This window comes from Agrilus planipennis, unplaced genomic scaffold (assembly GCF_000699045.2).
Source record: "Agrilus planipennis isolate EAB-ADULT unplaced genomic scaffold, Apla_2.0 scaffold116, whole genome shotgun sequence".
Lineage (NCBI taxonomy): Eukaryota > Metazoa > Arthropoda > Insecta > Coleoptera > Buprestidae > Agrilus > Agrilus planipennis.
The window spans coordinates 279,852-305,824 of record NW_020438978.1 but is presented as its reverse complement, the minus strand read 5'-3'; the positions used below and the strand labels follow the sequence as shown (position 1 = coordinate 305,824).

Below are 25,973 nucleotides of genomic sequence, written 5' to 3'. Positions count from 1 at the left end.
TAGTTGAAATATGAAGAGGTGATCCAATAATACAAAAAAGAAAAGCGAATAAAAATTAAATGAAAATACAAAGGATTTAGAACAAAAATTCAATGAAAACAGTAGAGCATTGGAGTAATGTGTACAAAAGTGATAATTCAAAGGTATGAGAAGAAAAACTAAATCAAAATTAATGATCATCAGAGGAAAAGTTAACTGAACAGCTGAATGAAAGTTCACAGGAATTTGAAGAAAAATTTTGATAAAAAATTAAAAATAAACATGAATGCCAAATTAAAGAAACGGATACATGGATGAAACAGCTAGAAGAAAAGGTCCTAAAGACAACTATACCAGAAAAGATAGTTTCCGGGAAAGCGGCATACCACGACCACTATCGGCGTAAAGCAGGAACAAAGCCACCAAGTTCTATGCTGAGACATCATGGACTACTTTTTTTTTACACAATTCGAGCACAAATTCTAACACATGGACATAGAAAGAGAAAGACACTGCATTTATGTGCACGTTACTTGATATACCAAACATTTATTCCACACAAAATACCTAAGAAAAAAAAGTTCATTAAATAACTACTGTTATGACCGGTGCGCCATTTTTTAAGCTCGTACGTAAAATCGAAAACGTATTGTCCATGAAATTCCTTTTGTAGGATTATCGTAATTGCTGCTCTAGTGGTTACATAGGGCAGTTACTACTGCTTCCAAAGTCATGTCCTTGAGGGATATAGCCTCTAGCCTCTCTGAAGCGATCAGTGATGGTAATATATTACTGAAAGTCGTTAATGTTTTGTAAAACTATCAGACCAAAATGAACGTGACTAAGTCTAGAATCAGGTACTTGAATGTGATTAAGCACTAATTATAATTTCTTAATTCCAGATCAGACAAATTCATGTCTTAGTTGTTGTGAAGTTACATTTCAACTAGGATGTGAGAGGTTATAGATGAAAAAGTAGTTTTGCGGAGATTGTGGTATATAGGGACGGAGATATTACAAAAAAAAAATGACGTTGAGAATAACTTCTAACTCTTAACTCAATTAAGAGGTACTTTGAACCAAATTTATTAGTTCTTCATCGTTTTGTTAAACTTGTTGTATACTATCAGGATTCGTAACTATTGGAAACGAAATTGTGTTAACACACGTATTCATTCATATATTCACATATCCATTTTCCTTCACATGGACTATTTCTGTTGTAAATTGATAATTTTGTTTTGTTTTTCGGTGGTCTTTCAGAAGCATGTTGCAGGTTTTTGTTGAAAAGTGATTTCAGGTGATGTCGAAAGCATTTAATAATAAATTCAATTGGCATAATGGTACCATTCCCTTCCTATTCAACAGTTGCTCCAAACGTATTGGTTATACACTCTCTTGTGGCTTTGTGTATTACCTGTAAGTGAAAATCCAGTGGAGTTGACGGAAAAGCCGAGGAAATTTATCTCGTTTCTTAACGAAATTTGTTTGCATTTGTTAGCGTTGATAGACAAGTTATTTTCTTGAAGTCGTTAAAAAACATAGTTTATAATGTTGACTTTCATCTTTGGAGAAAACCAGGATGTCGTCTATTCAGGGTGTGGCGTTTATTATTAATAAAAAAAGGACCATGACATTCTGACACAAAATACAAAGAAAACATTTGTAGCATTTTGCAATTCAATAACAGTTGGGCACACAAATCGTCTTCGTAAATTTGAACCCATAATTTATTTGAATAAGTGCTTCTATCTAGTTGACCAACCCTTCTGTTGTGGTACGATAGAACTTGCAAAAGTATATACACTCAACAGATATTTTTAAGGTCTGTGCCTTCGGCTGGACCTATCGGTGATTACCTATTGCGTTTTCATGTGCATCTAGTTCTACGCAGCTGCGCAAGCCAGAGATTTGTGAACCAACTAGTCCCCCCTTTTGGCGCTATATGTCGGCTAGCGCGATCTACAGCGGAACTACACAATACGCTATTGTAGAGTAGTATGTTTCTAGCCAACGTTGTTGTAACGTTCGTGAAGCTCTTCGAATGAAAGTTAATTAGGAAGTCAGAGAAGGCTAGAAGGCCTGATATTCTTTGGGGATTTGTTTTCGATTTAGAGATGAAAAGAAAATCTCGTTTCAGTTAGTCTTTATATGTTTTAGGTTTGGTTGGCCCGGAAGCCGTTACAGCCAGAGGAAGGGAGCCGTCACGGCCGAAAGAGAGGAGCCGCTACGGCGAGGATCCGTCTCAGCCGCCGGATCTGTAATCTGGAAGGCTCGCGGAGGCGTCGCAAGGCCAAATAAGCATCGGCAAAGCCGTTTGCCAGCCCAGCGACCTTCACTGTCGCTTTAACAGTATGCAAAGTTCACAAAACTCTAACTATTACCTATACGATCCGTCACCAGTACTAATGGTTGTTTTGCTTTATAGATGGCGATAGCTTTGGCCTTCACAACGTTGTATTAACTGCTGGAGGAATCGGCGGAGACAGAGGCTGAGGACGAAGTACTGAACCGACTGAAAGAGTTGGCGCATGAAGCTCTACCTGAGGGGTCGACGAACTGGGAGTCCGTGCAACTTTTCAATGAGGATATTTTTGGTCCGGGAAACATTGACACCCAGGTGCTGAATAAACTAAGATTCGCATTGCCCACTGTTGGAATAGCTAACGCCATCAACCCTTCCTTGGTGAAGATTCATTCAGGAATATTTCAGACGATTTATTACATTACTCGTGTGCAAGAAGAGCAGAAGTAATTGAAACATGAAGAAAGGGATTCAAACCTAAAGAGCAATTTCAAGCAGCAAGGCTAGCGGAAATCCCACCCTCAGAATCACACTTATTTGTTGAGGAAGCCCTAGCAAATTTCATTGATCAACAAAAAGATCTTCATAAGGTGTTCCCCCAACTCACAAGTTTGTAAAAAGTAAAGATCCTTCGACCTGGAAAGAGAAGCCTTTTCGTCCACAACGGCTAGAAAACACTGGTAGCAAGTACTGGGATAAGACAAAGCCTGCCGCTTCATCCTCCTATCGTCACTCTAGCTCAAAGAACGTCAAGACCGAGTCAAGCTCAAGAAGGAAGTCAGGTGGCATGCGAGATCGCAGATCACGGAGATTGTGACTGCCAATTCCAGGAGGGCCGGCTAAGACACAACATCCCAGCATGGCAAAAGCTAGGGGCCCAGAGTACATAACCAGCATACTAAAAGGGTACTCAATCCCATATACTAAAAAGCCCCCGATAACGGTTTTCACGAAGCGGATTATTCAACTGCATAGCAGACAGTCTCTGCCGGACTGGCATCTGAGTCAAGAAATAAAACAAAATGTCTTCGAAGTAAGGAACGCCACAGATCGATCTATTCGCAACGAACAGATCTCGAGTAGCCCCGAGATACGCAACAATAGAGTTCAACGACCAAGAAGCAGAGTTCATAGACGTCTTCAGCAGAACAGAATGAGTGACGAACCTGACATGGGTATTCCCTCCCTCGGCTTTAATTCCATAAGTTCTTCAACACCTCAATACTGCACAAGGAACATTTCTGGCAGTAGTTCCCCGTTGGGAGAAAACTTTTTCGATCGACTAATAGATCTATCAACGAACCAGACACCTCAGGGATTGGAGACGTGGTGTTTGAAGATCTGGAAAATACGGACTGGAACGACCTAGTCGCGGGTTTGGCTTCAAGAGACACGGAATTATTGTAATCAGCATGAAGAGAATCCACCAGAAAAACCTACGTATCAGCGTGAAAAAATTGGCATCAGTAGTGTTCAAAGGAGGTACCTACGAAAAACCCGTTGGCTCAACAACTGGCATCATTCCTGAGCTATCTATTTCATAAGAGAAAACTGTCATACAGTTCAATATTGGCACAGAAATCAGCGGTTGTCTCTATGGCAGAACCAGAGGGAAAAAATGATTTAAGTGCTCATCCCTTGGTAAAATTTATCTTAAAAGTCATCGATTTAAAGAAAGCGGTATCTTCTAACACCAAATCGAGCAGAAAACCAAGTGTCTGGAACATAGAAGTTATGTTGAATTGGATCAAACAACATAGCCGGCAGATTATAAGCAGTTGTCCGATAGGTCAAGCCGAAGGCACAAACCTTAAATATTTCCCGTTTTATACTCCGAAGGGAGGAAAACGGTTATTTCAGGTCTTGCAGAGGCTTGACCTGAGTGAGGCCTTGCCGTCACTCGATATCGGTACTGAGATAGTTCTGCGGTACATCGCGCTAAAAGGGAGCTAGTTGGTTTTCAAATCTCTGGCTTCCGCGGCTGCGTAGAACTAGATGCACATGAAAACGCAATAGGTAATCTCCGATAGGTCAAGCCTTGGCAGGACCTAAAATAACCGTTTTTCTCCCTTCGGAGTAGAAAACGGGAAATATTTACCTACTAAAAAGTCAAAGTGAAAAATAAATCCGTACCATTCATAAAAAGAATTAAAATTGTCCACTGTCAGCTTCAATGCGAAAATGATAGCAACGTATCCTGTTTTATCGAATTTTGTCCCAGATAAAAGTAACAGCTTTAATTGTACGAAAAGCAATGGTAATTACAATTCGTAATTAATTCACCATGACATTCCAATTCGATGAGCACAGTTCTGCTTTCGAAGGTCTTGTAATGTCAATAAACTCCTAGAGGAAATCTGAGCAAGGAATCTCAGGATGGATGGTGGAAATGCTGAAGCAACGAGTCTTGATTATTTTGACGAATGTGGTTTACACATAATCACATTTATGGTGATGTGTTTCTTTCAATATCTTTGTACTTTGAGAAGTTTTTTTATTGCCTTTTGTAGGGACCACGAATGTGTTTATGTGCGATCGGGCACACGTGTGTGTGAACGGCTTATCGATTCGCCGACCAGCCGCGGGCGCCTTTCTTCATGTGCGCCGTATTTATAAATATGTGTGTCGTACCTGCGTTCTGGGAAAAGAACCGTTCCAAGAAAAAAAGAATCTCTCCGGATGATTCGAGAAGGTTCCCGAAAGGAAGCAAAAGAGTATTTAAAGAAAGAGACGATCTCCGAGAGATAGTAGAAATAAATTGACCGTTGCAGAAGTGAGTCGAGAAATAAATTGAAAGTGATAGCATTGAAATAAATAAAGCAGTGAATAGTGTTATATTAATAATTAGTGTAAATAAATAGTTTTTGTCGTTGTCAGTCTAAAAAGTTAATTTTGTCAACCCACGAACATTACAATATTTATAAATACAAGCATACTATATCACCATCTATTTGAATAAAAGCATTATATACAACAAATCATATATTGCATTCATTTGTTTCGTTGTAATAAAATACTAACGATAGAAGAAAGCTAGCAGCTAGAAATTTAATTTTCTTTTTATGCTCTTTTTAATTACAGTGCAATGAGTAGGTAAGCTACGACAGAAACTTTCTTAAAAAAATTTAACAGCTGTTATACGCCATTTTTTAGAATTTCGCCCGTAGCTAGGTAATGGGCCCTGTCTGGTTCTCAAAAACTGAGAACAAAACCTAAATTACTTAAACTGCGTGTATTTTCGTTTTTAGTAGAAACCCAAAAGATGGCCCAGACATCGAATGATTAATCTATGACCCAAGCTGTGAGCCCTTTTCTTATTGTACGTATAAGAAAATTTTGCCTGAGCTTCCAATGGACAGTATTGACAATGCACAAAGTCGTAACAGATCCCAGAAGCTTTGTTGAAAATGTTCCAGAATGCCAGCAAAAATATTGATCCAACTAAGAAACTATAGGGTTGTTCGGAAAGTCATTTCGTTTTTTCCCGACAGAGGATTTAATTGTATTCTTTTGCACCCAACTTCACATTTAAGCCGTATAATTTTTATATGCTTTGAGAGCTCATATAGCAAGGCTTGTGTGTGAAAAATTCCAATTAATTCTACGCAGTAGTTTTTGGTTGGTGCCCTTTTAAATATGGAGAGCGATAAGCAGCATTTTCGACATATCTTACTGTTTTACTACAGAAAGGGTAAAAATGCTGTTCAAGCCAGAAAGAAATTGACTGATGTGTATGGAGAAGGTGTGTTGACAGTACGCCAGTGCCAGAACTGGTTCGCTAAATTTCGATCCGGCAATTTTGATGTCGAAGATGCACCACGTTCGGGAAGGCCGGTTGAAGCTGATAAAGACGCGATAAAGGCATTAGTTGATGTGAACCGGCGAATAACAACACGTGAGATCGGATTGAGGTTAAATTTATCAAATTCAACAGTTTATGACCACTTGAAAGGCCTGGGATTATCCTCGAAGCTCGATGTATGGGTTCCCCATGTTCTCACAGAGAGAAATCTGTGTCGCCGCATTGACGTCTGCGATTCGCTTCTCAAACGTCACGAAAATGATCCGTTTTTGAAGCGCATCATCACTGGGGACGAAAAATGGGTTGTATACAACAACGTCAAACGCAAGAGGTCATGGAGCAAAAAAGATGAACCGGCTCAAACCATTTCCAAAGCCGATATTCACCAAAAAAAGGTGATGCTGTCTGTTTGGTGGGATTTTAAAGGAATCGTTTTTTTTGAGCTTTTACCGGATAACACAACGATTAATTCGGAAGTCTACTGTCATCAGCTGGACAAACTGAATGATGCACTTCAACAGAAAAGGTCAGAACTAATCAACAGGAAAGGTGTAGTGTTTCACCAAGACAACGCGAGACCTCACACAAGTTTGGTCACTCGCCAAAAGCTTTTACAGCTTGAATGGGATACAATGCTACACCCACCATATTCTCCAGACCTGGCACCATCGGATTATTATTTGTTCCGGTCACTCCAAAATTTTTTAGACGGTAAAACCTTCACCTCAAATGAGGTCAAAAACCTCCTCGATCAGTTTTTTGCCAGCAAAGACCAAAAATTTTATGAGCGTGGAATTATGCTACTACCAGAAAGATGGCAAAAGGTGTTGGACCAGAACGGTCAATATATAATTTAATAAAGTATTTGTTTATTATACGATAACTGTCTTTCATTTCCACAAAAAAAAAAACGAAATGACTTTCCGAACCACCCTATACAACGAATGGGATGTTCGAATAATACCAAGACGAATTCGAATTAGAGTACGGCAAGAAGGGTCGAACCAACGTGATTGTCCACAAGATATACACGGGCGGAGCACGACCTATCTGGCAGAGATCCAGGAGCTATCACTGACCATGAAGGAAAAGCCCGAGAAACTCATAAATGATATACAAAAGGACAGTATCCATTGGAATAGGGTAGTGGCAATGTGAAGTGTGCCGTTCGGCTTGTGCAACGCGTCAGCCCCATTCGCTTATGCATGCCTTGATGACATCACTATGATCGGAGAAAACTTCGAGACCACATGAAGAATTTGGAGAAAAAGCTTAGAGATGTCAATCTAAAACACATTTACCTGGGACATGTGATTTTGAAGACCGGCGTTTTAGCACACCCTCAGGAGATTAGAATAATGCAGGAGTGGCCAGTTCCTACCGACTACATCAAGTCCGAAGCTCCTTGGGCTCTGTACAGCCGATATGCTCCTGTTTCCAGACATACGTTATGTTACATTCCTACCGGCTAGAACATTTGTTCTGGACACTGACAAGAGCAATGTTGGGTTACTCAAATACAAAATGTAGAGAAAAAAGTCATTGCCTAGTTGAGCAGAACTTTATCTAAGTCTGAAATGGAACTATTGTCATAACCAAGCGAGAACTATTAGACGTACTGAAAAGAGTAGAGCTTTTCTACAAATACCTGTATGGGGGGTAGATTTTGCTCCTGACTCATGTCGTTATAAAATGATATCTGAATTTCAAGAATCATGTGAGTCAAGTAGCACGGTGGATAAAAATCTTCAAGAACACGATTTTCATGTGGAGATCCGAGCACAAATGAACAGTGGCAGAAAGACAACCGGTCTGACAAGAAGCGACTTCCAAATCTACATAAGTTGAATCGTTATGTGTCCAATAGGACTTAACTATTGTTTCAAGGAATTTGATGAATGAAGTTCTCTAGTATCATCATGACGATTCTTTGGCAGTTTGGCGTTAGTAAAATCTTTGAAAACGTACGTGAACGATTTTAGTCGGAGAACTACTAGAAGAACGTTGACTGCTCTAGGAACTGCGCAGCCAATAAAGTAACAAAAATGCGATACCGTGTCCTCACCTTGAATATAATGTCAACAGGTCACTTGAGAAAATTGTCAAAGCCTACGCACTTTCCAATTAGATAATCAACACGATAGCAGAAGAGGTTGTCGCACACTTTTTATCAGGAATTTCGGAGTGTCAATGAAACTCCTTTCAGATCACTCCGCCGTTTTCTAGGGTATTTCTACGATATACGGCATTTACAAAACCCAGACTACACCTCTGCAATCCGCCAATAGACGAAATGGTAGAGCGAATGAACAGGACCATTAACAAGTAGTTGTCCAAAATCGTCTTCAAACGTCAGAGAAAATGGAAAAATTATCTGCCATTTTTTCTTATGGCATAATATGACGAAAATAGTAGAGAGGTACCAGCAAAAGTACTGTTTGGTCGGGAGCTGCGGCTGTCGTGGCTGTAAACCTGGACAATGTTGCCGGAGAATACTGCATTATTGACGATTTACGTTCCCTCATAAAAATATCTAGCAACTATATGAAGGACACGTATGACATCAGGGCCACTGATGGAGATTATACAATCCACGGCAACGACGGGATTTATCACTGAAACTGTTATGTTTAAGCAAGTTTGTGATGAAATTAATATGGGTATCGATCACCTACGGATAAGCAGGGCAGGCTACAAATAATCAATAGTCGGTAAACTTTTTAACTTATGATACCAAATGTAAGAAAGGCCCGTCTCGAGGTAATAAATTATTCCTAAATGACCAACATGAACACATAAAAAAAAGAATTTTCAGAGCCTTCCAGAGCAATGAAGACTATTCCAGAGAATTCAATAAATAATAATATAAATAGAACTATAGGTAAAATTCGGAAGCAGTTGGTACCTATATAAACAGATGACCAATAATAGGAATAAGCAAAGTGAATACAGGGTAATAGAAATGTGGTGCCAAATAAATAAGCAGTTATAAATAAAGAGTGAATTAAATAAACAGTAGTTTAATCACAACACAATCACACATCGCACACATAATTGTAGAAAACTGAAACGCTGAACAGGGCCGGCCGTATTTAAAACTAAAAACACCAAAAAAAAATGTGATTTTATGAAACCACGAAGTAACTCAAACTTTTCGAATTGTAGGCATTTAACTGTAAATTTTCAGAAAATTATTCGATTTAGGGTGTTAAAATTAAAATCGCGTTCTTAATCTTATCTTAATGATTGGAAAATGGGAATGATAATGGGAAGTCAATAGTAAACAAGATATCCATCTCACGATTAAAACACACAAATACCACGGAACACTTGCACGAATGAGTGAGAATATATATGCTACACGGTTAGCTCATGCGAGCCATGGACGCCGCCATATTGGCCAATTTCATTAAAACTATGCGTGATACGACGGACACCGCATGCGCATGTACCATTAGCCTTAGCTGCTCTGCCGAACGCGTTTCGCTTTTACCCCTACTCCGCGGCCGGCTGTAATGCGACATGCCATAGATGGACGAAAAAATTTGAGGCGATGTAATAAAAATTTCACTTTAAAAAAATGCATCATGCGAATAGAATTTTTAAATAATGTATAATATATTTAAAATCCTTTAGCTTAAACAAATTTATTTTAATTATGAAGATTAGGTCAATAAAAATGGCGATTAGTAGCCAATTTATTATGTCACCTGTTTTCACGAATCTATAATTTTCTCAAAAAATTTTATTAATAAAGGATTCACTACTAACAAGCGGCCAAACGCAACATTTTCAACCTAAGTAGACTTCCCTCGATGTGTATAATACGAGTAATAAAGCTTTTAAAAAAAGGCAAAATCGGTTTATACTTTTGAATGGTAAATTACCTTAATGTTTGTACAAACCTTATACTTTGAGTGCATTAAAAAAAAACAAAATTGCTAAAATTATGAAAACATACTTCAGCTTGGCATAGGTACTGTATATATACTAATAATGCAGGCATATCAGGATCATCGTAAGTATTAATGCTGAAAGTGCTCTGGAAAAGATAAGATGAATCGAGACAACCCATGCCTACAATACAGTGTCGCATGCCTCCTTCTGCATCTGGTGTTAATAATTTCCAGTCAGGTACAATATTAAAACTAAAACGAAAAGATATACTTTGCATTTTATATTTAACTAGTAACTTAGGAAAACGCAGTAATTACAACAAAGAAAGAGGTACTTTTCACTAAAGGGCGAATTACGCTTCATTTAAGAAAATATTACGAGGATTAAAAATAAAAAGTATAAAAATAGAAATTTTATAAATATCATTTATTTAGTTGTGAGGAGATTTAAGAAATATTACTAATTTTTGAAACAAAAAATTAAACTGCCGCTTTTACATAGCCTTTAAAATTTGTGTTATCAGGTTAAAATGTTGTTAAAATGTACCTGTATGAAGTACGAATTAATAAACATTACACTTCACAGTTTTTTCAGATATAATATTCAAATAAATTTAAGAAGAACCATAGTAAAGCTTACTTTTCTTACAGCACAGGAGGAGACAAATAGATACATAACTTACCTTTTTTTTTCTGGCTTTGAAATATCGCTTGGTAACAACAAATTCAAAACATTGGCAGAATCTGGCTTTATGTTTTCTAAATTTGTTGCCAAATAAAGAGCAACATTACACGGGTCGGTTATCATTTTTCGAATAGTGTCGATAGTCTCTAGTATGTCGGATGACTGGTAATTATCAAGATCAAGTTTAGATATAAGATGTGACAAAAATTTATGTTGCTTTAATATCCCATTTGCTTGGACGTTACTGTCTAAAAGAAGAATAGACATTAAAAAGCACAACTTTACGGAATATTTCCTTTTAAAATGAAAACAATTTTTTCATAAAAGTTCTTTTATGTATTTACTTCGAAAAGCGTATAATACACTTGTATACAGCCTGATTGTTCTAAGCCGTTTATAAGGAAAGTTCAATTTGAAACTTCGTGCACTTCTATAAGTCAAAAGAGATCTATTTTAGAGACGGTTTTCCAAAAATTCATTATTACCAGTCGATGTATTTACGAATATATTAAAAAAAACTATTATTACTATTAAAATGATAACTTTCACGGATGAACTGTGGTAGTCTAACAACATGAATGCAGAACAAGACTCTGACTTACAATAAGTACTGATAATGTTCCAAAGATGGAGACGTGACAGGAGACAATGAGCCTAAAAAGAAATAGCTGCCAAATCTGCAGAAGTGAAGTCATTATGACCCATTATATTTATTTAACCTATAGAAGTCTGTTAGGGTGAGCCAAAAAAAAAAAAGAAAATTGTTTTTCGGGTCTCCTATGAACATATCTTAGTCTAAGGACATTACATCGACCAGAAATCACCCACTAGTAGAATGCATTCTCCAGCTAAAGTAATATAACCCCATGACCACGATTATGTTGTTTTAAATAGAAAAAAAAATTATGAAGAGTCCGGAATATTTAGAAGAAGTGGTTTACAAAGAACCGTTACCATCCAGCATTTTGTAGAGATTTTTAAGAAAACATAGAACTTAATTTGTTCAAAATTTGAGTCCCGTTCTAGAAGACAGGCATCGAGACGTCTATAGCCTATGAAAACGACCGGGCTCTGCAGAACTTTTCTGTCGAAACCAACCGCTGATACAAAACCACTGAAAATCAGCTTCTCGCAAGATTAGTGTTTGCTGTAAATGACAATGATACAGCAACTGCTCCTTTAACATTTGTTACACTATCACATGAAGAGAGTTCCCGTTGTTTGCTATTTCGCGTGGGGGTTGTCCTACATGAAAATCAAGAGTTTCATCATCTACGCAATGATATGGTTTGGGGGCGTCGACGCTCATTAATTTTTAGACTTGAATCATATCATAGAAATCTATCTTCACAACAATTTGATATCAAGCAACTTGCTGTGTATGAAAACGTTTACATAAAAGATCAAACTGTAAAGATAGGTCAATTTTCGAAATCCGGAACGTCTTTGTTTAATTAGAATCTTTAATTAAACATTGGAAATTTTGACATATTTGAGTTGAAAAGAAGCAGTTGAAAAAACGCAAGGAATTAAAAATGCGTATAGTTGGTTACATATAAACATATTCTAACTTTCTAATCATAAATTATAGTCCAGCCACTTTAGATTTAAAAATTAGTTCATCATCATAAGGTTGTCAGTCCTAAGACCGGTTGGACACGCACCTCCACCTTTTCCTGTCCCGAGGTAATCTTAACATTTCCCTAAAACTAGAATATTCCACATCCTTAACTGTTTGTAATCTAATCTAAGTCTACCTCTATTCCTCCTAATTCCAGTTTCTGCATCTAATATGTCTCTGACTAGACCTTCATGCCTGAGAAGGTGTCCTACTGATCTATCTCACATATTTTTTATGCTCATACTTACGCTAGTGTCCGGGACCATACCATATTGTCGAGAGCATTGTCGATGAATATTTAAGATATGGAAATACGTGATAATGTATACAATTCTATGGACAGTTACATTAAATATATAATGAAAGGAACAGTGCCTAATGAATGTGTTGCAGCATCAAGTAATACCTATTTTTGAATTTTTCATCGACCACGTTGACAACAAATTATATATTAAATAAATTAAAGTCTCGAGGTAATACGGCGCAGTTATGGGTACAATAACTGGACATGGTTGCTATTATACATGACTTCATACGTTCGGAGATAATAGGAAATTGGAGTGAACATCTGTAAGCTGTATAAAAAATGCTGCCATATTTTGATGCAGCCGGGCATTTTCTGTATCCAAATTAGCCATTTATATTTACTCGCTATAGAAGGATCCGCTAACATTTCAAAGATTTACAGAAGGTTTCTTCACTATAAGACGAAGTAATAAATTGAACAGCGGTATCTAGACCGATATGATTTTATCGAATAAACATTGATGAAGTCGATGAAGATGGAAAGAGGGCTTTCTCGTGGAAGGACCACACAAGAGAGAATTTTATGCAAGTGGGTGTAGGGCATGCATTCCATGAACGCCATTTGCTATGAACTCGAAAAATTTAATGGTATATCCATGAGTACCGGTGAACAACATGTTGATACCAGAGATTCACGTATTAAAAGAGATGACAAAGACGTCATAAAATTACTTGAGTTACTTCAATCATTGAATAATATAGTTGGGCAGAAATTTCTCTCTGTTATGTGAAAATAATTGTCTAAAGGTCCCTGATTCTAAAGTTGCCATTTACCCACTATTAATTTTCCAACGAATCAGTCTCAATCAAAAATTCGATGACCATCTAAGTGACTACTTAGATTATGAATTGAGTCCTTATACTACTTCATTATTCTATAATTGTGGCATGCGTAAAACACAAAAATCTTTAAGTACTGAGTTTAATTTACATAATGTTAAAAAGGGGAAATAGAAATGCATAATTTTGATCTTAATTTTTTTTAACAAACTTTCAATCGATTATTTAATACTTAAAAATTTTGCAGCTATGTTGTGTAAATACAATCGCCTTACTTAATCAATTTGGAAAAAATATAATTTTAAACGACAAATACAAAATGCAAAAAATCCGTTTTTTTAATTTTTTCTACTTTCGTATCGAAAACTATCAGTGTCACAAATAAGAGTAAGTATACGATTTGCACGGAAACTTTTGAGCAAATTTTTACCTAAACTATTCGTTGTACGTAAAAAATTTAAGAGATCATTTTTTTGGGGGAATTCATTTTCATAATGACCTTAATTGACCTCTGAGCCATATAAAGCACAATATTCGCAAAAAAAACGTTTTTTATGAACTTTAACCTCGAATAATTTCTTAACCGACATTGATTTCGAGTTCCATTTTTAATATTCTTTAATAAACACCATAATAAATCGATTAAAAAAAATAGTAACTAAGTTTTAAGAACATTAAAAACCTAACTTGACTGGACTATATAGCTATTAATGTCGGTTGCATATACAACATACATGTATTATGAAAATATCGCCNTCCTTTAGCTTAAACAAATTTATTTTAATTATGAAGATTAGGTCAATAAAAATGGCGATTAGTAGCCAATTTATTATGTCACCTGTTTTCACGAATCTATAATTTTCTCAAAAAATTTTATTAATAAAGGATTCACTACTAACAAGCGGCCAAACGCAACATTTTCAACCTAAGTAGACTTCCCTCGATGTGTATAATACGAGTAATAAAGCTTTTAAAAAAAGGCAAAATCGGTTTATACTTTTGAATGGTAAATTACCTTAATGTTTGTACAAACCTTATACTTTGAGTGCATTAAAAAAAAACAAAATTGCTAAAATTATGAAAACATACTTCAGCTTGGCATAGGTACTGTATATATACTAATAATGCAGGCATATCAGGATCATCGTAAGTATTAATGCTGAAAGTGCTCTGGAAAAGATAAGATGAATCGAGACAACCCATGCCTACAATACAGTGTCGCATGCCTCCTTCTGCATCTGGTGTTAATAATTTCCAGTCAGGTACAATATTAAAACTAAAACGAAAAGATATACTTTGCATTTTATATTTAACTAGTAACTTAGGAAAACGCAGTAATTACAACAAAGAAAGAGGTACTTTTCACTAAAGGGCGAATTACGCTTCATTTAAGAAAATATTACGAGGATTAAAAATAAAAAGTATAAAAATAGAAATTTTATAAATATCATTTATTTAGTTGTGAGGAGATTTAAGAAATATTACTAATTTTTGAAACAAAAAATTAAACTGCCGCTTTTACATAGCCTTTAAAATTTGTGTTATCAGGTTAAAATGTTGTTAAAATGTACCTGTATGAAGTACGAATTAATAAACATTACACTTCACAGTTTTTTCAGATATAATATTCAAATAAATTTAAGAAGAACCATAGTAAAGCTTACTTTTCTTACAGCACAGGAGGAGACAAATAGATACATAACTTACCTTTTTTTTTCTGGCTTTGAAATATCGCTTGGTAACAACAAATTCAAAACATTGGCAGAATCTGGCTTTATGTTTTCTAAATTTGTTGCCAAATAAAGAGCAACATTACACGGGTCGGTTATCATTTTTCGAATAGTGTCGATAGTCTCTAGTATGTCGGATGACTGGTAATTATCAAGATCAAGTTTAGATATAAGATGTGACAAAAATTTATGTTGCTTTAATATCCCATTTGCTTGGACGTTACTGTCTAAAAGAAGAATAGACATTAAAAAGCACAACTCTACGGAATATTTTCTTTTAAAATGAAAACAATTTTTTCATAAAAGTTCTTTTATGTATTTACTTCGAAAAGCGTATAATACACTTATATACAGCCTGATTGTTCTAAGCCGTTTATAAGGAAAGTTCAATTTGAAACTTCGTGCACTTCTATAAGTCAAAAGAGATCTATTTTAGAGACGGTTTTCCAAAAATTCATTATTACCAGTCGATGTATTTACGAATATATTAAAAAAAACTATTATTACTATTAAAATGATAACTTTCACGGATGAACTGTGGTAGTCTAACAACATGAATGCAGAACAAGACTCTGACTTACAATAAGTACTGATAATGTTCCAAAGATGGAGACGTGACAGGAGACAATGAGCCTAAAAAGAAATAGCTGCCAAATCTGCAGAAGTGAAGTCATTATGACCCATTATATTTATTTAACCTATAGAAGTCTGTTAGGGTGAGCCAAAAAAAAAAAAGAAAATTGTTTTTCGGGTCTCCTATGAACATATCTTAGTCTAAGGACATTACATCGACCAGAAATCACCCACTAGTAGAATGCATTCTCCAGCTAAAGTAATATAACCCCATGACCACGATTATGTTGTTTTAAATAGAAAAAAAAATTATGAAGAGTCCGGAATATTTAGAAGAAGTGGTTTACAAAGAACCGTTACCATCCAGCATTTTGTAGAGATTTTTAAGAAAACATAGAACTTAATTTGTTCAAAATTTGAGTCCCGTTCTAGAAGACAGGCATCGAGACGTCTATAGCCTATGAAAACGACCGGGCTCTGCAGAACTTTTCTGTCGAAACCAACCGCTGATACAAAACCACTGAAAATCAGCTTCTCGCAAGATTAGTGTTTGCTGTAAATGACAATGATACAGCAACTGCTCCTTTAACATTTGTTACACTATCACATGAAGAGAGTTCCCGTTGTTTGCTATTTCGCGTGGGGGTTGTCCTACATGAAAATCAAGAGTTTCATCATCTACGCAATGATATGGTTTGGGGGCGTCGACGCTCATTAATTTTTAGACTTGAATCATATCATAGAAATCTATCTTCACAACAATTTGATATCAAGCAACTTGCTGTGTATGAAAACGTTTACATAAAAGATCAAACTGTAAAGATAGGTCAATTTTCGAAATCCGGAACGTCTTTGTTTAATTAGAATCTTTAATTAAACATTGGAAATTTTGACATATTTGAGTTGAAAAGAAGCAGTTGAAAAAACGCAAGGAATTAAAAATGCGTATAGTTGGTTACATATAAACATATTCTAACTTTCTAATCATAAATTATAGTCCAGCCACTTTAGATTTAAAAACTAGTTCATCATCATAAGGTTGTCAGTCCTAAGACCGGTTGGACACGCACCTCCACCTTTTCCTGTCCCGAGGTAATCTTAACATTTCCCTAAAACTAGAATATTCCACATCCTTAACTGTTTGTAATCTAATCTAAGTCTACCTCTATTCCTCCTAATTCCAGTTTCTGCATCTAATATGTCTCTGACTAGACCTTCATGCCTGAGAAGGTGTCCTACTGATCTATCTCACATATTTTTTATGCTCATACTTACGCTAGTGTCCGGGGCCATACCATATTGTCGAGAGCATTGTCGATGAATATTTAAGATATGGAAATACGTGATAATGTATACAATTCTATGGACAGTTACATTAAATATATAATGAAAGGAACAGTGCCTAATGAATGTGTTGCAGCATCAAGTAATACCTATTTTTGAATTTTTCATCGACCACGTTGACAACAAATTATATATTAAATAAATTAAAGTCTCGAGGTAATACGGCGCAGTTATGGGTACAATAACTGGACATGGTTGCTATTATACATGACTTCATACGTTCGGAGATAATAGGAAATTGGAGTGAACATCTGTAAGCTGTATAAAAAATGCTGCCATATTTTGATGCAGCCGGGCATTTTCTGTATCCAAATTAGCCATTTATATTTACTCGCTATAGAAGGATCCGCTAACATTTCAAAGATTTACAGAAGGTTTCTTCACTATAAGACGAAGTAATAAATTGAACAGCGGTATCTAGACCGATATGATTTTATCGAATAAACATTGATGAAGTCGATGAAGATGGAAAGAGGGCTTTCTCGTGGAAGGACCACACAAGAGAGAATTTTATGCAAGTGGGTGTAGGGCATGCATTCCATGAACGCCATTTGCTATGAACTCGAAAAATTTAATGGTATATCCATGAGTACCGGTGAACAACATGTTGATACCAGAGATTCACGTATTAAAAGAGATGACAAAGACGTCATAAAATTACTTGAGTTACTTCAATCATTGAATAATATAGTTGGGCAGAAATTTCTCTCTGTTATGTGAAAATAATTGTCTAAAGGTCCCTGATTCTAAAGTTGCCATTTACCCACTATTAATTTTCCAACGAATCAGTCTCAATCAAAAATTCGATGACCATCTAAGTGACTACTTAGATTATGAATTGAGTCCTTATACTACTTCATTATTCTATAATTGTGGCATGCGTAAAACACAAAAATCTTTAAGTACTGAGTTTAATTTACATAATGTTAAAAAGGGGAAATAGAAATGCATAATTTTGATCTTAATTTTTTTTAACAAACTTTCAATCGATTATTTAATACTTAAAAATTTTGCTGCTATGTTGTGTAAATACAATCGCCTTACTTAATCAATTTGGAAAAAATATAATTTTAAACGACAAATACAAAATGCAAAAAATCCGTTTTTTTAATTTTTTCTACTTTCGTATCGAAAACTATCAGTGTCACAAATAAGAGTAAGTATACGATTTGCACGGAAACTTTTGAGCAAATTTTTACCTAAACTATTCGTTGTACGTAAAAAATTTAAGAGATCATTTTTTTGGGGGAATTCATTTTCATAATGACCTTAATTGACCTCTGAGCCATATAAAGCACAATATTCGCAAAAAAAACGTTTTTTATGAACTTTAACCTCGAATAATTTCTTAACCGACATTGATTTCGAGTTCCATTTTTAATATTCTTTAATAAACACCATAATAAATCGATTAAAAAAAATAGTAACTAAGTTTTAAGAACATTAAAAACCTAACTTGACTGGACTATATAGCTATTAATGTCGGTTGCATATACAACATACATGTATTATGAAAATATCGCCGAAATTAAAATGGTAAGCGCTCTGCGCCACCGAAAACGAGTACCACCGTCTAAATGTGAACAGGCTGAACTAGTTTATTTACAAAACATATATATTCTGTAACCCACTACCTTCCCGAGGTGCGTAAACTGTTTTTTGTCACATCCACTTTTCGTATTACACGACGTGTTTGAACGTGTTTTTAGATATAGTTACATACATACAAGCAAATATGTGAGAATACATTAATTCCCGTGTGATACGGTCGCACGCAAGGACCCGATCAATGATCGGCAACCTTTGTAGAGTATGTTATTTGTGAAATATAATCCAGCATACTGGCCAGTGCTGATAACTGGTGTGCCACCATATTGTACTGGTAAGACAAATGTGACGTAGTAATATATCAAACGGGCGTATGTGCATCAGACATTTAAAAATTTGTTATTGTAAGAAACTTTAATAACTTTTGGAGCAAAATTGTTGTGAACGAGCACAAATACTATCATTAATATGACGTCAATTTAACATCAACACACCGACCAGTATGCCGGGTTATATTTCGGAACACACTTTTAGTGACACCGAAGGTAATAAATCATATCGTCAGTTACACAAATATTATGTCACTCAACAAAAGGAGTACAGAATTTTTCACAAGAATGAACACTGTTCCAGAGAATTCGATGGCAACATAAATACCTACTAGACCTCTGGATAACTACCGCATTTAGTACGAGTATATGGACAACTAATCAATAATACAGGATGTAATTAAAATAAGTGCAGAGCTTGCAAGATATGACAGGGGGCTATAAAAAAAGAAAATTAACTCAATGTCTGCAGGTTCAAGTACACAGTCAAGAGCAAGTACGGTCCTGGTAGAGAAAAGGATAATGCAACGCTGCGTTCAATCAGCTGTTAATTAGTACATCATGCAGCGAAGAGCACGATCCAACTCACGAACAACTAATAGATTTACTTGGACAATACCAAAACGTGCTCCAATTAGAGAATGTTAAGAAGAGTCGACCAGCATCGTTGTCTACACCGGGCAGAGTACAACCTATTCGGCAAAGGCCGATGACAAAGAAGGAAAAGACAAAAAAATTTATAAGGGATATACAAACAGACGGAATAATAGAACCATTGACCAGCCCTTCGCCATCGCCAGTAGTTTTTATTGAAAAGGATAGGTCGACACCTCTCTTGTGTGAACTACCACCAACTGAACAATGCAATGAACCTTGCCTCGAATCAACGTTACCTTAGGTTAGGTCGATGATATTCTAACGCTATACCTCAAAAGTGACTACTGGCAAATGCATTTGGATCCTGAAGCTAAAGAGAAGATGGCATTCATCATTCTCTAACAGAACACAAAAATGGCAATCTAATGTGATATAGTTCGGTTTGTACAATGCGCCAGCCGTACTCGAACGGCTAGTGAAGAAGATCATTGCGATTGGAAAAGACTTCGGCGACCACATGAAAATTTTGGAGGAAGTATTCTCAAGGCTTCGAGACATCAATCTAAAACAGAGACCTAACAAATTTCAGCTGTTCCAGAAGTCAGTCAGGTACTTGAGGCATGTAGTTTCGAAGACCGGCATTTAAGTCGACGCGCAGAAGAATAGAACAGTGCAAGAATGGCCAGTAACTACCGACATACATGAATTCCGAAGTTTCCTTAGACTTTGCATACACATATTACAGACATTACATTCCTGAACTTTCCAATATTGTCAAACCCTTGGAACGACATACCGAAGAGAAGTAGGTCGGTCGGTTGGGAACCACACTACCTAGTTGCTTTCGAAAAGTTAAAGCAAGTGCTCTATTACACACCCGTGTTAAGCTACCGTCTACCTGATGGGAAATTTGTTCTAAACACCGGCGCTATCAATATTGGAATAGGCGCCGCGTTCTCTCAAAGACAAAACTGTTAGCCGTAGTGAAAAGCTTAAAGCATTTCTACAAATACCCGTATGCGAGGAAGTTATTGTTGCGGGCAGACCCTGCCGCTCTAAAATCGTTGCTGAATTTCAAGAGGCCTGAGGGTCAAATAGCACATTGGATAGAAAAGCTCCAAGAATACGATTTTGATATAGAATATCAAACTGAAAATAGCAATAAAATTGCGAACCCTGTATTGGTCGAGAAGTATGAGGAGATTAAAATGATAACTTTCACGGATGAACTGTGGTAGTCTAACAACATGAATGCAGAACAAGACTCTGACTTACAATAAGTACTGATAATGTTCCGAAGATGGAGACGTGACAGGAGACAATGGGCCTAAAAAGAAATAGCTGCCAAATCTGCAGAAGTGAAGTCATTATGACCCATTATATTTATTTAACTTATAGAAGTCTGTTAGGGTGAGCCAAAAAAAAAAAAGAAAATTGTTTTTCGGGTCTCCTATGAACATATCTTAGTTTATCATGTTTTAAAAGTCTTCTCAAGGGCATATCAAAAATAAAAATGTTTAAGAGAAAAATCAAAAATCAATTTTTTTTTAATTTTCTGTTTTCATTGTTTCACTATTTTCTACATGAAAAATAATAAAGATCCTAAAAATTTCCACTCGATATTTTGATATTTTATGTTCGGTCACTCCAGTTTATTTTTTTAATTTTGAAGTAGAGTACTTTGGATTATTTCGAGCGACATCTGAACATAAATATTAACCTTTTTATTTCTTTTTCTTGAAGTTGACTATAAAGAATAGCAATAAAGCAAGAGAAACAAAAAAAATTTAGACGATTTTCACTATTATATTTATTATCAATTACATTCATGTTTAGATGTTGCTCGAAAAGATCTAAACTACTCAACCTGAAAATCGTGAGCAACCTTTAAATATCTAAATATTGACTTGAAATTTTCAGAATCTTTATCATTTTTATTGTAGAAAATTGTCAAAACAACGAGAAAAGAAAGTAAAACAAGAAAATCGATTTTCGACAATTTGGGAAATTTTTAAAAATTTTGAGCGACCTTCAAATATTTTTTCAGGTGTCCTTTGGAAGGGGCTCTTAAAACATGATAAACTTACATATTTTCAACAGAAACTCGAAAAATAATATTCGTTTTTTTTGGGTCACCCTCAAGCCTGTTTCAAATCGATATCAACTTCTAATGAGCGGTTTAGACATCAATCAATCAATCCCATTTTTGATTGTTACGTAATTTTGGAGAATGCGTGTTATTTCTGTTTGTTAATGCTTACTAAATGTGATAAATGTATAAAAATACATTCTCTCACTATAGCATCAAATATTATTACATAAATGTTACTCTGAATTCAAAATTACTTACCTTGCAAATATAAAAGCGATTTTATGGCATACGAAACTATTTTGCGGCCACTTCTTTTGGCCTCGGATACTTCGTTTATCATTTTCATTGCAATAATTTTAAGTCGTTCTGCAGTAAAAACCGTCTGATACAGAAGCTCTCTTAGCCAATTCAGCCCTATTTCGAAATTTTCCGCTGCGACTTGTAACATGATAGAAACAGTAGTTGAGAAACTACTGCAGCTGAAGCGTTTACTTTGACCAAGACCCATTTGTTGCGAATAGAACACGGTATCGTTCTGTAATTGCATTACCACTTCATCATAAGGAATGAGTATACCTTCTCTCATAATAGGTGATTCAAACATAGCTTCAAGGAGTAGAGGAAGATACAAACGTTGATCTGCTGAAAGTTTGGATGTATCCATGAGGGCGTACATCTAAAAATAAGAATGAAATAATTACACATAAAAAATTATTGCATGGTTTAAGAAGTTAATATTATGTTCCCTTTACATTAATAGATAAACTTTTATTAGTTGTAACTGTACGTTTAAAATACATATTACATGTATGTTTCACGCTCCAAGAAAACATTCACAATTTACGTTAGATATCCTTAAACCAACCTAAACAATATATTCACCAGACTACTTGTATTCACCACCCAAGTAACACGTTTTCAATGAAATATTACATATTATTGCTTTCTCACTTACAGGGACATGGGCCCAGTTACGTTGGCGTAGGTTAGATACGTAGAGTATAACGCGTCGAGAAAGCTTATTCAGATTTTCGAGTTTCGTCATTAATTTCTTACAGTAGAAATTCATTGTAACAATTCTGTTGAAAACTGAATATTTTTAAACGGTTACTGATAAAACAGAAGACGAACCAGCAAACCGATCAACATCAAAATGGAAGGAATGAGATGCAAAAAATTCAAGCTCAAGCTGTTTTGATATCCACGATAAGTCACGACCAGATGCAAACCTTCACAAATTATTTTTGGGGCATACAATCTGTACGTAATGAAATTCAGAGTGATCGGTTTTCTGCAGTACAATTTCAGCAAGTAAAGTTTGTCAAAATTATGCATGACTCTTGGCCATTTAAGCAGAAACACAATTAGGAGAACATTTAATAAAAATGAGGGAAAACAGGAGCATTGACAGTAAGGACGAAAAATATCAGTTCGGAAAGCAAATCGGTAACAAAATCAAATCAAACAAAGTGGCCTCCGATGAGGCCTAGAAGGATTTGCAAAGATCACCCTAGAATATGAAGGGTCAAAACTTAAGGCTGGGGAGTGAAGTTTATTCAAATATGTATTATACAGATAAGTATGTTCTTGTATTGCAGCTCGCAGAGTCTCACTTTTGAGGCGACACACAGGATACTGAAACAAGACAAAATTTAGAACGATGAGGTAAACGTGCTAACGGCTCTATCGCCGCTATTAATAATTCAAATCAACTTGCACCGCAACAAAGGCGCCTCAGTTATCCTTCATAGGGGCAAACGTCGAGCGCACACAAATGTATCATTTGTGGACAGTGCAAGGCTTAATAAGTGTCTCAGATCTCCGTGAGTTCCTGAAAGAATTTCCCAAGATAGTAGCGGTTTGAAATAAGGGCGCTGTGCCAAAGAACGTCAATAAAAAAGATACATCAGAAAAGTAATCTGGGAAAAATTTACAGCAGATCTCCGTGAGTTCCTCAAACAACTTCTCGGCGATCGTCTCTTCCTTGAAATACTCTTGCTTCCTTTCTGGAACTCTCTAGAAACATCCGGATCATTTTGTTTTTCTTTGAACTGTTTAACTGCTTTCCCAGAACGCAGATACGACACACACATTTACAAATACGGAGCACATGAAGAAAGGCGCCCGCGGCTACTTGACGAATCGATAAGCCGTTCACGCACACGTGCGCCCTATCGCACACAAACACATTCGTGGTCGCTACACTGCCCCCTCCTTAAGGATGTTTCGTCCCGAAACATTTTTATTTTCCGTTTCGCAGGATCATGCCGGAATCTGCAGTTCTCGCCTTCATGACATCCGCTCCGGGAATAAAAGTAACAGTCCACGGTCTTCTCAGGATTAGTCCGATTCGCGTTATTACTGCAAACCAAAATGTTCATTCCAGTACGGCGGAACAGGACTTCGATTATGTTCCGTACGATCCTCCAATCTAGGTTGTCCAGTTGGTAACCACCTGCTGTAGCCTTGATATGGTAGTTTTCTTTAATCCTGTCACTAGCAATTTGCGTATGCAGACGAACATAGGTAGTAGGTTGGTAACATAATCTTCTCCAGCCAAGTCATCTCCCGGTCAGCCGAATTTGAATTCACAAGGTAGTCGTAACTCCCTTCCAAAAAGGACACTGGCAGGTGTTTGGCCAGTCGTTTCGTGGACAGATGAACGGTATGCCATTAAAAATAGAGGCAAATAGCGGTCTCAGTCCTTTTGGTGATCAGACACTATCTTTATTTCTAGGAGCTCGCATATTCCACCCTTGGTCTGAGTGCAACTCCAAGAGCACCCCAAAACGACTCATCAACTCTTTCATCAGCTCCTCAGCTATGGTTTCCGACTCCTGGTCCGGCTTCAACCCAATTGGTAAAATAATCCATAACGACCACGATGTACTTGCTACCTTTCTCGGACTCTGGGAATGGACCCGCCACATCGATTGTGATTCGTTTGAAGGGGCCACCGACATTGTATTGACGCATTGGCGAACTTAGCCTTTTCTGTGGTCCATTACTCGCGGCACAGGTGGTACACTTCTTACACCAATTCTTGACATCTTCCTTACAGTTCACCCAATAAAATCGCTCCGGAACTTTCCCAAGCGTCTTATTTACTCCGAAATGGCCACCAAATGATCCATCATGAAGATACTGCAAAACCTTGTTTCGAGGAATAACCAGTTGCTTCCCATCTTCCTCTCCATCTGGACTTTCAACAACACGCTTCAGGATGTCATCCTCCAAAACCATTGAGTCCTACTGAGCCCATAACGATTTTAGTATTTGGGTACAGGAGGAAATTTGTTGCCACGTTGGTCGTTTTCCGTCTCTTTTCCATTCCATCACCTTCTTCAAGTCCGGGTCGTTTTTTTGGTCGTGTTTTACATTTTCAGGTAACCACTCGTCATCGATTACCGTGACGCGTCGTATTGCCTCTTAATTATTTTCTATTCGATCACACTGCTTGCAGTCTGTTTCACAAGATCTTCTGGAAAGTGCATCGGCATTCTTGTGTCCGGTTCCAAGCCGGTGGCTCTCAATCCATCGAGCTACCTGGCCCTCCGGATTATTGAAATTCAGAAGCCACTTTAAAGCTACATAATCGGTGCGTAGGGTGAATTTTCGTCCATATAGGTATTTATAGAAATGTTCTACACCTTTGACTACAGCTAGCAAGCTCTCGCCTGGTGACACAGTAGTGTCTTTCGACTTTTAATAAGGTCTTACTAAAATAGCCGCTTACCTTCTCTTGGCCATCTTGTAACTGCGAAAGAACGGCTCCCATTCCCACATTGCTGGCGTCGGTGTCCAAAATGAACATTCCATTGGGCCGAGGATATACCAGTATGGGGGCTGTGATTAAAACCTGCTTCAAAGTCTCAAATGCCGTTTGACAATCCGAATCCAAAGGTTTGGCGATATTGGCGAATTCATAAACATAGCGACGATAATACGTGCACAATCCCAAGAGGCTTCTTATGACGTGGACATTTTCAGGCACTGGCCATTCCGTCACGGCCTTTATCTTCTCTTGATCCACGGCCACGCCCTCCGCTGATAAAACATGTCCCAAGTAAGAAACTTCTTCGCGTAAAAGGTGACCGCTGGAATAACGCTTGCAAATTCTGCAGGTGTTCATTAAAGGTGCTTCCAATCACTATGATGTCATCCAGATATACCAAACAGGTCTTTCCAATTTGAACACTCAAGATTTTCTCCATCAACCTTTCGAACTTCGCCGGGGCATTGCATATCCCGAAAGGAATAACTGTAAACTGCCATAGGCCCGTGCCGATCGAGAATGCGGTCTTTTCCTTGTCGGCAGCATCTAAAGCAACTTGCCAATATCTGCTCTTAAATCGAGTGTAGAAAACATTTTCGAAACAGAAAGCA

At 36.7% G+C, this 25,973-nt stretch overlaps 1 protein-coding gene across 1 annotated transcript in view; it reads right to left on the bottom strand.

Annotated features, from left to right (window-relative positions):
* Positions 1–25,973, bottom strand: part of LOC108735583 (uncharacterized protein C05D11.1) — a 102,816-nt gene that overhangs the window by 1,953 nt on the left and 74,890 nt on the right. Inside the window, exons 8-10 of the mRNA XM_025975520.1 lie at positions 21,846–22,263; positions 15,082–15,331; positions 14,464–14,650 (exon numbers count right to left, since the gene is read on the bottom strand). Coding sequence (XP_025831305.1) covers positions 14,464–14,650; positions 15,082–15,331; positions 21,846–22,263 — 855 coding nt within the window. The remainder of the gene's footprint in view (positions 1–14,463; positions 14,651–15,081; positions 15,332–21,845; positions 22,264–25,973) is intronic.